Consider the following 15,554-nt stretch of genomic DNA (forward strand, 5'->3'; position numbering starts at 1 on the left):
ATGTAAAGAGATCAAGTAGTAGTTCATAGAAATAAAACCCACACTAGTGATTTTATTGTTTTCATTTTCATAATATATGTAGATAGCAATTAACATTAAGATATGACCACACTCCAAAAAATTTCATATCCAAATACCATGGTTCTCTCGTGCAGAAGAAGCAAGACGAGAAAGAGAGTTTTTTTTATCTATATGAGTAATCTTTATAGTCATGAGTAGCTTATCATATGACTCTTTCTAATACTACATCTCACAATGACAATGACAAAGGTACCAGTATAGAGTTTTAAGGACGGTTTCTTATCATATTGTGGATGCGCTTACAAACATCATTGTATACTGTACTACACGGTAATTTTTCTTGCTGCCTCCCAAGTGGTAAAGCTAAAAAACGATTAGAGCCCAGGCAAACCAAACTATATGCAGTGTTTACTACTCCGTATTAAAATTCTTCTACCAGTATTTTCAATCACAACAGTTACACTAGGAGCAAGTTTAACAGTTACACTAGTGTTTACTACTCCGTTTTTTAAACTAACTGCCAACTATTTGTTCATCTTAAAATCAAAATATATAATAGATTAATTAGACGGTTGGCTTCAGTTTTTTTCTCCTCTCCTTTTCTCTCGGTTATACATTTAATCAATTTATCTTGGAGCATGTATAAAGCTAGTTCTTACATAAGAGCCAACACCCTTATTTAATATTGTTACCTCTCCTCTCCATATAAGTTTACAGTAGATTTATAGTTTGCTATTATCCTTGCTTTAAGGTTGTGTTCTTTCTGCTTCCTTCCCAACTTACCTCCCTCTCTTTTCACGCACACGTTTTTCAAAATACTAAATGGTGTGTTTTCTGCAAAAGTTTTATATTGCAAAGTTTCTTTAAAAAAATCAAGTTTTTTGGTTAATTCTTAATTAATCATGCGTTTATGACTAGCACTGTTTTTTGTACGGGTAGGTTATCGCCGTTGTGTTCCTCGCCGGCTACACCTTGCTGCTTCATAGGTTTGTAGCTAGCCCACCAAGATTCGGAGAAGAGAGGAAAGGGGAAAGGAAGAGGTGGACGGAGGAAGAAGATAAGACATTTTAGTCCAAAATTTTGATAAGTGCATGCAAAGGGTAAATAGTGGCATATCTCGAATTGGTTTAATTAAAATTTTAATGGCACTAGTCCAAATACATAAATTATAATGGTATTCTTGTAACCGGAAAAGTTATAGTGGCACATATCCAATTAATCCTTTCACAAATTTGATTCAAGTTGGTACAAGAAAATGAATAAGGGTGTGTTTAATTCATGCTAAAATTGAAAGTTTGGTTGAAATTGGAACGATGTGATGGAAAAGTTGAAAGTTTGTATGTGTAGAAAAGTTTGATGTGATGGAAAACTTGGAAGTTTGAAGAAAAAATTTGGAACTAAACTCGGCCTAAAGAAAGATCGAGGGAGGGAGGAAGAAGGCAACCACAAAGTCCACAACCTCACGCGATTCTATCACAAAGATTGTTTTCAGGTTTTTTTTCCCCACAATGGAGCCCACATAATAAAAAGCAAAATCTTACTTTGTCATCTCTAGGTTTTGTGATGGCAACCCTTAATGACTTGATCCAGTAGTGGAGCTACAATTTTTCCAAACCTAGAGCTCAATTAGTTGAATGTATATGATTTTTCTTTTATATTCTAGTTTTTGAAGTTTTAAAATGGAATTTCAATGAATATTTAGGATCAGGAGTAGGGCTACAGCCCTAGTTGCCCTACTCCTATCTTCGCCCCTGACTTGATACACATACTAGAACCACATGAGGGCAAGAGTGCTCCCGACGGGTGGCGCCATACACATAGGGCTTCATAAGGAATTTGGGGGCCAGTGAAAAATATAAAACTACTATGTCCTCTTATTCAAATATAACTAGAAAGATAATTATGAATACAATCCGAATATACCTTGTAGTATCCTATTAGAACTTCATTTCTCCTTTTTTATTCAGAACACATCCACATATGAGGCTTGATTTCATATTGGATTTGTTATGTGATGGGTCCTATCGAGTTTTAGTACATAAGTAATGGGATCCCGTATTTAGGATACTGACATATATATTCACTAAAGTTGCATAATATATCAAGGTAGACTCATGTTTTCAATTAACGCTAAGAAGAACTATGTCTAGATGCAGCGATTTAGTTTTGATTAAGTGAATAAATGGAACCTTAACATCTAAAACACAGGTTCATATTGTCGTCATGATCCATAGTTCTTTAAAATAGTCATGATTACTATCAAACATTTATTAGAGCTGATTCTTTTTCAAAAATATGAAAAAAGTGGTCTTTAAACATGTTGGAACTTGGAACACATTGGCATGAATTAAAATATGAAAATAATTGAAGCCTCTAACTTTTGGGGGCCTGTTATACAGATCATCTCGCACGTGCTTATCGATGGCCCTACATACACCATAGCCTAACCTCTTCAAAATTGACAACACCACAACAATGTATTGAGTGCTACTTACTTTGTAACATACTGTAAGAGACAGCTTGTGAGTTCCTTCATGGATTATACACATGAGAACGTTTGAAATAGTTGTTTGGATGAAACACAAACATATAGTAATTAAAAAACTAAAAAAGGGAAAAAAAAGCTTTGTTCGGAAACTCCAATGAAATATCTCAAAAGGAAATTTGAAGAGTCACTTATATTCCATATGACTACCTATAATTATCTACGAGATTTAAATTCTTATGGACACAAATTCTTCGGATAAATTTACTTGAACTTTGGTGAAAGAACCCTAAACACATGTATGCATCCAGACAATGGAAAGCAAGCGTGCCATGAGATTTTCTATTTGGGCCGTGTTTAGATTAAAATTTTTTTCTTCAAACTTCCAACTTTTTCGTTACATCAAATGTTAGGACATATGCATGGAGTTTTAAATGTGGACGAAAAAAATCAATTGCATAGTTTGCATGTAAATCGCGAGACGAATCCTTTGAGCCTAATTACGCCATGATTTGACAATGTGATGCTACAGTAAACATTTGCTAATGACAGATTAATTAGACTTAATAAATTCGTCTCGTCTTTTACATGCGGAATCTGTAATTTGTTTTGTTATTAGTCTATGTTTGATACTTCAAATATGTGTTCGTATATTTAAAAAAAATCTAGCACACGAACTAAACACAACCTTGGATGGCCTTCTAAGACTGTCTCCAACAAGTGACCCATAAGAGCACCCAAACCCAAAATGGGTCTCCGATAGTACTATTTCAACAAAAGACCCATTTTGCGTGCTATAAGAGGCATAACCTAAATCTGAGTATCCTCTCTCCTGAAGACCTATTTGCAGTAAGTGTTCTCTTTTAGGTCTTATTGTTGGAGAAGACCAAAAATATGTATTGAACTCTTTGACTGTAGCGCTATGCAAACGTGAAATGGTTCTTGTATTATGGGTTTCATTGTTGGAGATAGCCTAAGTTGCTTATCCGGTTTTATTGCCTGCCATATAAGAACCCCATCATCCACATCCGAAGAGGACATATTTTTGTTGCAAAACTTTAAAATTATAATAATAATGTAACTACAATATAACATAACTAGTACATGTAACGTTTGTTCAAGCAATTATACTACTACCATAGTACGATTGCGTATAAAGTTTTTCAATTCAAAAATGTTGCTGCCGTTTTCTAGATGGTGAAAAACAAACTTCACCCATCTCCGACGAACTACAAAACCCTCAGCTCGATCTCCGCACAGTCCCGGGCCACGCCCACACCACCCTGATCCGCTCACCCCTTCCACCACAGGGTCCAGGAGGACCTCGCCCCCCTCCTCCTCCTCGTCGCACGACCAGACCAGCAGCACCAACTCCCTTTCTGCCTTTCGCTTTCACTGCTCAGTGCTGCTCCTACACACCATTTCCCCGTCCGTCCTTCGCCCCCCGCGTCTCTTTTCCGCACCCATCTGCTGCAGCTGCGCACCTTTAATTTGCAGAAAGAAAGAAAGAAAGAAAGAAAGGAAAGCAAGGCCCCCCCGAGCGCAACAGCTAGCCCAACACACCTCCTCCATCACCACCGAGAAGGCAACGCATATCAAAAGCGCGGGCGCAAAGCAAAGATAACATCAGATCAGGTCGGCGCCCCCCGCTCCCGGCTGCCGCAAAGCCCACCCGATCGATCGATCGACGCCTCGTTCTCCTCCTCCTCCGAGGCTACTCTCTGCAGGGCGCTCGCTTACGTCTGCCTCTGCGTACGTGCACCGCCCAGCGCGGGCGCCATGTCGTCCGCCGCGGGGGGAGGAGGAGGGTACGGGGGCGGAGGCGGCGAGCATCAGCATCAGCAGCAGCAGCACCACCTGCTGCTTGGGCAGGCGGCGGGGCAGCTGTACCACGTGCCGCAGCACAGCCGGCGGGAGAAGCTGCGGTTCCCGCCCGACCACCCGGCGGAGTCGCCGCCGCCGCCGCCGCCCGGGTCGTGGCCGCTGCCCCCGGCGTTCTACTCCTACGCGTCGTCCTCGTCATCGTACTCGCCGCACAGCCCGACGCTGGCGCACGCGCAGTTGGTGGCGCATGGGATGCCGCCGGGGGCCGCGACGAGCGGAGGGGCCCAGATCCCGAGCCAGAACTTCGCGCTGTCGCTGTCGTCGGCGTCCTCGAACCCTCCGCCCACGCCGAGGAGGCAGTTTGGCGGCGGCGGCGGCGGCGGCGGGGCCGCCGGGCCGTACGGGCCCTTCACGGGCTACGCCGCCGTGCTCGGGCGGTCCAGGTTCTTGGGCCCCGCGCAGAAGCTGCTCGAGGAGATCTGCGACGTCGGCGGCCGCCCCGCGCAGCTTGACAGGGGCTCCGACGAGGGTTTGCTCGACGTAGACGCCATGGACGCCGCGGGAAGCGTCGACCACGAGATGGACGGCAGCGATCGCGCCGTCGCGGACGCGGTCACGGTCTCCGGCGCCGAGCAGCAGTGGAGGAAGACTAGGCTCATCTCGCTTATGGAAGACGTGAGTAATCGCAAGCTATATTTGTTGTTTCATATCGCTGCTTCTGTTTTTCCAAAGAAAATACTATACTAGACTTTACTTTTGCTACCCTGCATTAATTAACTTCATGAATAAGAATCTAATAACGAACACCTCATGGTCACATCATGGATGCACTTACTGTTGTTGCACAGATTATTTCTTGTGCTTGTGATTTGATGAGGGTTGATCTGGATTAGTGACACATCTCTTCTCTTTTGGATATATTTTTGTTCTTTAATATGTCTCAAATCAATCAACAGTTCAAGGCTCTTTTAAGCTCCCTTCTAAAACTAGCAGGAGGTGATCCGCAGTTTATCTATAATCAAAAGGTAGCATACAATTCTGTGAAAATGCACGATAGAAGCTAAATTCCTCAGGATGCTCTTAATTACATCATAAAGAAAAATTCAGTTTGCTAGTACTTGATAAGATTCCAGCAGTTTGTCCTCTTTCACGAGATAAGATTCGTTGAGTTTGTCAGCAGAAAGATTCTGATTATATAGTTACTAGTACATACTGAAAATATGTTGAGCACCAGTTTTTTTTATTTGCAATGGTGTCAAATATGATCCTCGTTCCTTAATTAGGAAGCTTGCGTTGGTGTAGTGTCCACATGATCGTAAAGTAGGTCTGCACACCTTGATGTATTATTAAACAATTAATTGGGTTACATATCGTGATGTCCTCTTAACAGTTACAAAAAACCTTGTAGGTTTGCAAGCGATACAGGCAATACTACCAGCAACTCCAAGCTGTAGTATCGTCCTTTGAGACTGTTGCGGGTCTGAGCAATGCTGCTCCTTTTGCTTCCATGGCTCTTAGGACAATGTCGAAGCATTTCAAGTATTTGAAGGGCATTATACTGAACCAGCTGCGCAATACGGGCAAGGGTGCTACAAAAGATGGTCTCGGCAAGGAAGACACAACAAACTTTGGGCTTATGGGCGGCGGCGCTGGCCTACTAAGGGGAAACAATGTGAATTCGTTTAGCCAACCTCACAACATATGGCGCCCGCAAAGAGGGCTACCAGAGCGTGCTGTTTCGGTTCTTCGTGCATGGCTATTCGAACACTTCCTGCACCCGTAAGTATATGATATAAATCATCGCAACAGAATTTTTCTTTTTAGGTATGCTAATCTGGAAGCACATAACTGAATATGCGTATTGTGCACTAATTGGAAAAATAAAAGGAAAAAGGACTTTATGGTATATATACTGCATGTTGCATTTTTACACCGACAAGGGTGTACATGGATTCCTATTAGTGGAGAATTATCCATAGACCCTACAAATGGGTAATATGAAGGATATTGCAACCAAACCGTTGGTGAAAATTGTTATTTTGCTTTATTGAAATCTTGGATTTTTTTTCCTCCTTTAGATGCATTAAAATGATTGTGGTTTTAGTGCATGGTTTACACAAGTCATTGTTGTGCACTTACAGGGGAGTCTTGGTCTCCATCACATATAACCTTTATTGTTGTTTCAATTTTAGATGTGATTGCCGTTGAACAATCATTAGTTGCATGTTATGTTTATTGGATACCTGTATGGGTCCCAATTGATATTTGGTTTGAGATGATACTACAACAACTTGAAAGTGCATTTTATTTTCCACCAATTTAGGGCAACCATTGTGTGTAGTTTCTATCCACACATACCATATCTTCATTCTTCTTGGCAACTTCTATTTTGGTACAGTTTTTCCTACAGTAAATTCCTCCTTTTGTGGCCCTGACGAACCATTAATTCATGTTTGTACTACATCAGATAGAAAATATATATAGTAGTACACAGTTTCAATTTATACACGTGGTCTTGAAAACTTCAATGTTTACTAATGCCTATTGGATGGATAGTTTACTCGAAAAGTGAGTACCATCACATACTAACACTTGATAATTGTGTGTACCTTCATTTTCATTGTGGTTATTGCCTTGGCATAATGGAGGAGAATTTTTGCCATAGGACATCCAACTGACTTGCTGACTTGCACATGGCAACAACCTTTTTGCTGTAATTTAATTAATTTGTTCCATGCAATAATTGTTGAAAATATTGTTTTTTAATCTAGAATTCTTTCCTATCCTACTACACGTAATGTGCAATGAGGGTTGGCTTGTTGTTTATGTTTAGTTTCATTTGTTCTTCCATATTTTGTATGTGGTGCTTCATCCTTGTGCAATTGTGTATGTACCGGCATTCTAATGTTGGTGCTTGATTTCAGGTATCCAACTGACAGCGATAAGCAGATGCTTGCTAAACAGACAGGATTAACTAGGAACCAGGTAAACAACCATTTCAAGTTTTTCTTTTCCCAAATTTATATCGATGTAACTAGCTAGTCCGCTACAGTTGTCCACTAGCAATATCTTTGGGTCCATAATGTTACTAGCGTTGTAAAACATTTTGATATCTCAATTCTTGAGCAGGTATCGAACTGGTTTATCAATGCAAGGGTTAGGCTCTGGAAGCCAATGGTTGAAGAAATTCACAACCTCGAGATGAGGCAGCTGCAGAAGAATCCGTCTCTTGACAAGAATCAGCTCTCCATGCAGCACACCCAACATTCGTCGGACAGCAGCGGGAAGCCCTGTGATCCATCAAACTCGCTGCAAGGGCAAAGTAGCAGCATGACCAGGAATCACAGCATCTCCGCCTCCCGGCACATCGAGGACGGCCTCTCCCAGATGCCCCATGACATCTCCGGTCAGGTGAGCTTCGCATACAACGGGCTCGCCGCGCATCACAGCATCGCGATGGCGCACCACCACCAACCTGACCTCATTGGCACCGGTGGTGCCGCGAATGCTGGCGGTGTCTCACTCACCCTTGGCCTTCACCAGAACAATAACCGAGCTTACATTGCTGAGCCCCTTCCGGCCGCGCTTCCGCTCAATCTTGCCCATCGTTTCGGACTGGAGGACGTTAGTGATGCCTACGTGATGAGCTCATTTGGTGGTCAGGACCGGCATTTCACCAAGGAGATCGGTGGCCATTTGCTCCATGACTTTGTTGGTTGAAGAGCAGATATGATTGTTTCACCAAGGAGATCGGTGGTGATTATTGTAGGATGCAGATGTATGATCTACCTATATTGTAGTTGGAAGTAGGAGGTGAAGAAAAGAGGGGCATTGGCACGCCTGTCGTAGATCCACGAATGCTTGTCGATATTTGACATTGTGGGGCTATAGAGAGCATATGACTATACCTTTGAAGACCTGTTTGTAGTGTTGTTCCCTATTTGTTCTGATCCGCGGTTAAGCCGTGTTAACCCTGTACTATTCATCTGACTTGCAAATGTGGTTGCTCCCACTCTGGCAAATAAAGGGTGCTCAGTTAATTTGTCGCCAGCAAGATGAAATGTTTATTGGCAGTATACCTATACAGCTGAAGGCCTTAAGCATCAGCGTGTAGGTCTAAAATATGACTGGGTAGCTAAATATTTCATCTTACTCCATGGTTAGCCTTTCCATGTGCTCCTATTAAACTAAGCAAGCAAATGACAGAGTACTAAGCTGTGCTAGATCTTGTATCCTTAGATGGAGTAGAACCCTAAAGTTTAGACAAAACCATGATTTGGCCATCTGCCAACCTTTAACTGGCTTTGTCATCACCCTAACCATATCTGTTAGGGCTGAGTTGTGCCTATTGTAGGTTAGCTTTTGCCTTGATCAGTGCACTAAACAGCTGGCCAATTAGCCCCATGACCATGATGGAGCTAGCCAAGCCCTTGTTCTTTTTTCACTTCTCCCCAGCGTAAAAAGCCCATGTTACCTGGGATCAGTTATCCATGGCCCTCGGTGTTGCAGCATCTGATTTGATGTACACTTTGGCAAGCACTGCAACTAGTACTAGTATAACTAGCACTGCAACAGCTGGGGGGCTCCATGCACGTTCTTTTTCGCGTGGAGGGAATCCATGCACGTCACCGATCACTACTACTACTACTACAACTGCTGCTGCTAGTACTCGTCCTATACTTCTCCCAAAAGTGAGCACTGTTCCTGTTTAAAAAGGGCACTGTTGTTAGCTTTCAATTCTAGGCTCTGGTTCCTGCATGGGTAGATTATTGCGGTCTGATTCTACATGCCAACTGAAGAAATATGATTCCATGCCTTTTCCTTCGTGGATAAAGCTGGTAGTAAGAGGGTATGAGCTATCATTACCACTCATGGAAGCTAGCAGAAACTGGAGTTTAGCTCAGAGCTCCACTCTCTTCGTTTGGGAGAGAGATGTGAAAAAGAATTAAAGAAGGCTGCAAGCGAAGACACTCTTTTCTGTTTGGCTACTATTACCACTGATCATTCCTGAAGTGAAGCTGAGCCCGCTGTGAAATCAAAATCACGTGCTAATTCCTCACATCAGCAGTGCTTGAGCTCTTCGGTAATGGACTGGCTAGTTCAGGATGATGAGAGCTGTTTGAATTTTGGAGCATTGAGGGGCATCTCGTGATGGGATAGAGTTTGCTGGTTCAGTTGCTTTGTTCCTTCTATTATTGTCAAATTTTCTCCTGGCAAGAAATGACGGGTTAACATAGCAATCCACCCAATCTCTATCATTTCAGTTTGCCAAGGCAGGTGTAGAAGAAGGCCAGAAATGATCATCCATTGCAGTGATCCTTGACGAAACTGATACTCCTACATTACCAGCACAGGCATCCTTTTCTCCTCCAGCTTCCTGTACCTCCTTCAAGTACAGATAATTATTAACGCTTTTAAAATGAACCTCTCATTTCTTCTTTTTTTTTCTCTGTTAATCATGGGCCAAGGGGACAGGAGCCAACTCGAAAGGCAAATGGCCTTTTTCCGTAGCCTAATCTTGGAGGGTAATGGGGCGGGGTTCTCGTTAAGCATATGCTCTTTCCACTCGTTAAGATATGGGCGATTTGATGATCCGTCCTCTGGATTTGCCGCTTTGTTTTTTTGGGGGGGCGATGAATGATGGATAGATAGGCTAGATAGCTAGGGAGGGAGTAGATAGATGCTGTTCGCTTTCGTTTTGTCTAATCCGAGTGGCCTCCTCCTGCTGCAGCTGCTGGCTGCTGGTGGTTGTGGCCTGTGGCTGGTGCTACCACCACCACCACCACCACCACCACCGCTTCTTCCTTCTTCCCGCGGATGGCAGTGGCGCAACGTGCTTTTGCCTTGGAAATGACATGCGCTACAGTCCCGCATAGAATATGGATTGCTTTTCTCGGGAAATGCAGGCGATATGGAGACTGCAGTGGAGTAGGAGTACTGAACTGCAGTGCACAGGTGCAAGTGAGCGCCCAAGAAAGCCCAAGTGGATTGGCATTGGAGGATGGCTTGTTGTTCTGCCAGCCTGCCTAATTAGAATACGGATTTCAGAACTCCTTTTTTTTACTAGTCCAGGGAGGCAGGGACAACCGGACAACTATGCGGCATTCGTTTGAGATTTCTTACCAAGGTCAACGATTCATCCTGTAATTTTTCGTTGTCGTGTTGCTATAATGTTATCCATAACTAATACTCAAACTGACAGCTTTAATTAGTTCTAGCAAAAATTAATATTCAAACTGACAGCTTTAATTAGTTCAAGCAAAAACTAATATTTTTAGCGGAGCTGAGGAGCCCTAGTTTGCTCTATCAGCCGTAAAAAATAAACGAAGCAACCAGAAATAATTAAAAATTGCTATATGTACCACGGTACGATTTTGGTACGACCCTCGTGCATTATTATCCATTGGCCATGGAAACATGTTGGGCCATATATTTAAACATCGATCGCATGTCGATTGTTAGAGATTTTATCATATGTATTGCAGTGCTCAAAATAGTTTATGTTGAAACTTTTATACTATTTGAGTTCTTAATGAAACCAATACTTAAAATTAAACTTCGACCAAAAAAATTCCTCAAAATTAATTAAATTTAAATTTTAACTCCACCCGATAAGCTAACAAACAAACGATACGTTTGTAGATGTAAACAGAGCTAGTACCAGTATATAAACTTATGAATAAAAATAATAATAACAGGGAGCGAGTGGTAGCAAGCTCTCATTTTCTACTCGATGGTTTATTATAGCTTTAACCCAAAATTAAAATTAAAATTTTATCAGGGTTATGAATAACACATACATAATAGTAGTCAATTAAGCTCGGCAGGACCCATCATATATCAAGTCTTATATGAAATCATATATCGTATATAAAAGGAGTTCCGGATAAGAAAGAACAAGAAGAGTTCTATATAGAAACTAGATTACTCGAATTGTATCCATATTGGTCTCCTTAGTTTTACTTGGACAGGGGATATCTATGGGTATAAATACAAGGCTCCCTAGAAAGAGAGGAGACACGGAACAATCAGAATAGACAACAATACACGTCCCCAAACATCGATATAAGAGATAAGTCTAGACATACCCAATCTAGTGCCTACGAAGGCTGACAAAAGGGATCTAGTGCTATCTCTGATCTTGCCGAGTACGTATTCGAGAAGGAAGCTAGACTACCTCATCGTCGACTACGTGTTGGTTTTCCATGCTGCCAAGTCGACAACGACTAGATAGGTTATTCCAAATATTGTACTTGTGTGATTCTGATGAATAAGTCGACGACGACTATATAGGTTACTTGTGTGATTCTGATGAATAAGAGAAATACCGGCTTCGGCCAATATGAGTAGGACTATTAACTGATTCTAATGAATAATGGGCCCGAACTTATATAAAAATCCTTGTCTCTGTCTCTTTTATCTCAATCTCACATATACCATGGTACCAACGATCCACATACCATACAAATACCGTAGTCGTGATCTAAAGCATTGACAAATTTTCAATTTGATTTCGGGGTTCTTTTTTTTTATCTTAGTCTATTTTGCCATCTCTGCTTTTAAAACGCCAGTAACATAAAATATATATACCAATTTATAAATTAGCATCCATATGCATAGGTCAAAAGATGAGAGCCGGCCGTGTTCATGTAAAAATCAGGTGGAGTTTACGTTAGCAATACCATCCGGCATCCACCGCCTTCTACCCAGCATCTGCGTGTTTATGTTTAGATCCATTTGAAATGGCAAATAGTAAATGATAAAAAATGGCAAATAGCAAATGATAAAAAATGGCAAATAGCAAATGATAAAAGTTTTAGTGGTAAAAGTTTTGGCATTGCAAAAGTACTAGTTGGTGTTTATGTTTAGATGTATTCTAAACTTTTGCCATTCTAGCACTTTTTGGTGGAGAGAGAGAGAGAGTAGTCCTAAAACACTTTTTTGCATAATTTGCTATTATAAACTAGCAAATGGCAAATTGCCAACTTTTACTACTAGTGTTTAGATTCAAAATGATAAAAGGTGCTCTAAAATAGCAAAACTTTTGCTATTTTGGAGGATCTAAACAGGGCCGTAGTGTGCTTCCGTAATTCCTTATCTGCCGCATGATCGTGTACATTATCCCTGCAAATTTTTTTTCGTTGCAAGACTTCTCCGATATATTAGGGTTGTCAAAACTTGACGCATACAATAAGCTACTTAGTGCATGTACAATGGTGTCTAACAATGGGCTATCTTCGTTGCCATGCAAGTAAATTTGATGATGTGGAAGAAAGAGAGGGAAGGAAAGACAAACATCGTTGCTATGCATAACAATGGCTCAGAGTCGACTCTTAGTATTTATTAATGGGAAGTTTGTTGCATGATGGTGGAGAAAAAGGAAAGAAGTATAATAAAAAAAATATTTAGTGCATTAATGATTAAGAGATCTTACTGATTCTACTATTGTATGAGGATGGTCTCTAGTGACATAAATTAATATAGAAAACTCATATCAGACTCTACCTTTATACATGCCCTTATAGCATTTCACAGAAAGCCAGATCATTTTTCGTTGGCTGGCCAGGTTACGATCACACGACCACTCCGCAGAATTGGCAACAAGAAACCGGGCCCGCCCGCGGGGATCCAATTTCCCGCTTCTCGACGGAAAGCCCAACCGAACACGCGGCGCTCCCGTACACGGGGCAAGGGCAACGAAGCAAAAGCCCACACCTGCGCAGTGTGTACCGTCGAACGCGGCCCATGCGGCAACGGGCCGAGCTTTTTCGCCGGGCCAACGGGGCCGAGCTAACACGGCGTACGTACAACAGTGAAGCAAACGAGCTCGCCGTGCTGCCCAGCCCAGTAATAAACGACGGATGAAAAAGGCTTTCTTGATAGATGATTCTGGAGGCAGCTCCGCAGCAGTAGGCTTGGCAAGGGGAGCAAGGCAGCAACGGCTTATGCGTCATGGACTCATGGATGGGTTGGCAAGGTCGATCGGTTTCGATGGCGCGCAGCAGATCGATCAAAGGTAGAGCCCGACTGGGATATGGATTGGATTCCGGTTGGATGAGTTTGGATAATGTAATTTGATTTGGTAATTATGTTTTCTTTAACGACTCGCAATAGACAGTGTGAAGTTTATATTGATAGAGTAGGAAAAAAAATACAAGATTATAACCCTAGGATGTCATAACTAGGGAAAAAAGAAAAAAATGACCATCACCCACGCACCGACAGCACCAATACACATATCTGGGAGAAGGATAGCACCGAATCGGCCATCGCTAAGCGTGACTGGCCGCCACTAGGCCAACAAAGGAGTTACAACCAGGATCGCCTAATGACCACCATAACAAACGATGCAAAATTACACTCTATCCACGTCTTCGGGATTGAGGAAGAGGGGGTGAGAGAGAAGAATAGAACCGCTCTCCCCTTTAGGTCCTCTGACATGGCCAACTTGCATAAGTGTTGACGGTCATTATAGACCATTTTCGACCATCAACATAACTAAAATGGAGGAGAACTAGCTATGCTGGCAATGCATATCTATTTTAGAATAATATATTTTCACTTGTACTTGGAGTATGGAGTATTATTTGTTTGCATAGATTAGCACATAAATGAAGAAAAAATGAAGAAAAACTCACTCCTAAGCAAGCTCAAGGAAAGAGGGGACCCACATGTCAGGTGTAACCGTCCTGAAACCCACATGTCAGGCCCACCTGTCAACATCTCTGCCAAAATTGGAGGCCTGCTGGGTCAGCCCAGGTTCAGCCGAACCCTGGCAGTGGCCGTTCAGCTCGGGCTTACACGTGGACGTATAGGATTGCTTGCTAATGGCGGTTGCGGAGCATTTCCGACATTTCACATGCTCTACAACCGTCATACCTACCTATTTAAGGAGTTCTTCATTTCACTTCACTCGCACACTCAAGCAAGAAGCTTTGATCTCTCTCTCAAGTTTAGTTTAGTGCTCTAGTGCTAAGTGGAGTAGAATATAACAGTTCTCGGAGTCCTTGAGTCTTCGGAAGGTTTCGAGTATGGCTCTAGTAGTTTTTCTTTTTTCTTTTGTAAGACTTTCGGAATTAATAGAATATTATTCTTTATATACTTTCTATCGACGAGTGATACTCATAGACCGGATGATTTGGGTTTTGGGGTACGTTGGAACGAGGATCTACGTAATACGACATCAAGCAAACAGAAGATAAGGATTATACTGGTTCAGGCCCTTATCAGGTAATAGCCCTAGTCCAGTTTATATGAAATTGATGACGGAAAACCACATATTGCAATAGTAGACGAAACTGGCGATACTGTCGAGATCGTAGTCGAGGTACTCTACGAGATCTCCCAGCGACTTGGTTCCGAGTACTCCAGCTTCATAAACTATAGTGGGTGTGTTGGCGATGAGATTCAATACCTTGCACCCCTCCCTAGGGGTCCCTTTTATACCGTGGATCATCTTAATTCCCAAGTAAGACTCGGAGACATCAGATCTTGTACGATATAACAGAAACTCTATCCCTTCCGAGTAAGACTTTGGAATTTACTTAACTTGTAGAGATATTTTCCATAATTTGTAACGGATTCCAATGGGAACAATCTGCATACGTGAAGGTATGCCATATCCGCATATTCCATAAGTCGTAGGATAGGATGTATGCCTTATCCGTAACCCTGACACTTTCAGTACTTTACTTTGCCTGAGTACTGGCTTTAATTTATATTTGTGCCGATATAGTTGTATGACTAGCCTACCAGAGAGGTGTAGTGGTGTGGGTTTAATGTTCATGCGAATGATTGCTCCATATTATTCTCGAGTGTATAGAGTAGTATTTGATAATCAAAGCATGGTGCTTAGATTATTAGATATCATTAATTGGGCATATATACTATGGGACAGTAGAGGCGGGTCGCTGATGGTGACAGCTCAGTACGTGTATTCTTCTACGTTAGTATATATTCCTAAGGCACTTTCCTAGGAGGATACTCCTCCCTATTTAGCTCCGATTGGATGGCCATGACAGGTTGTCGTAAGAAACTCGACAACCCAGGGTACTGCTAGGGGGTATTGGTTACATAACTATATACTAGCAAATGTAAACTAAAGTTGAGTGTATATTAGAAATATAAAGATGATTACCTTTCTATCTCTTCTTCCACATAGTCTAGAATTATTTAAACGAGAGAATCTAAGTCCTTCTACTTTGTGTCACTCTACCTTTATGAA

General features: G+C 42.0%; 1 protein-coding gene across 1 annotated transcript; it reads left to right on the plus strand.

Annotated features, from left to right (window-relative positions):
• The first annotated feature begins 3,793 nt into the window (after window positions 1-3,793).
• LOC4338977 (BEL1-like homeodomain protein 9) lies at window positions 3,794-8,384 on the plus strand. The gene is made up of 4 exons (XM_015782235.3): window positions 3,794-5,005; window positions 5,739-6,109; window positions 7,255-7,315; window positions 7,460-8,384. Exons 1-4 carry the CDS (start codon window positions 4,286-4,288, stop codon window positions 8,048-8,050), a joined length of 1,743 nt encoding a protein of 580 aa, XP_015637721.1. The 5' UTR covers window positions 3,794-4,285; the 3' UTR covers window positions 8,051-8,384.
• Window positions 8,385-15,554: the final 7,170 nt, after the last annotated feature.

The sequence above is a fragment of the Oryza sativa genome, chromosome 5, assembly GCF_034140825.1.
Source record: "Oryza sativa Japonica Group chromosome 5, ASM3414082v1".
In the NCBI taxonomy this organism is placed as follows: Eukaryota; Viridiplantae; Streptophyta; class Magnoliopsida; order Poales; family Poaceae; genus Oryza; species Oryza sativa.

What these genes read in the sequence shown, in the direction of transcription:
- LOC4338977 (XM_015782235.3), top strand. Translation starts at nt 4,286, where the DNA reads ATGTCGTCCGCCGCGGGGGGAGGAGGAGGGTACGGGGGCGGAGGCGGC. An exon ending in TTCGAACACTTCCTGCACCC is followed by an intron (nt 6,110 to 7,254) that starts GTAAGTATATGA and finishes GCTTGATTTCAG; the next exon opens with GTATCCAACTGACAGCGATA. An exon ending in CAGGATTAACTAGGAACCAG is followed by an intron (nt 7,316 to 7,459) that starts GTAAACAACCAT and finishes ATTCTTGAGCAG; the next exon opens with GTATCGAACTGGTTTATCAA.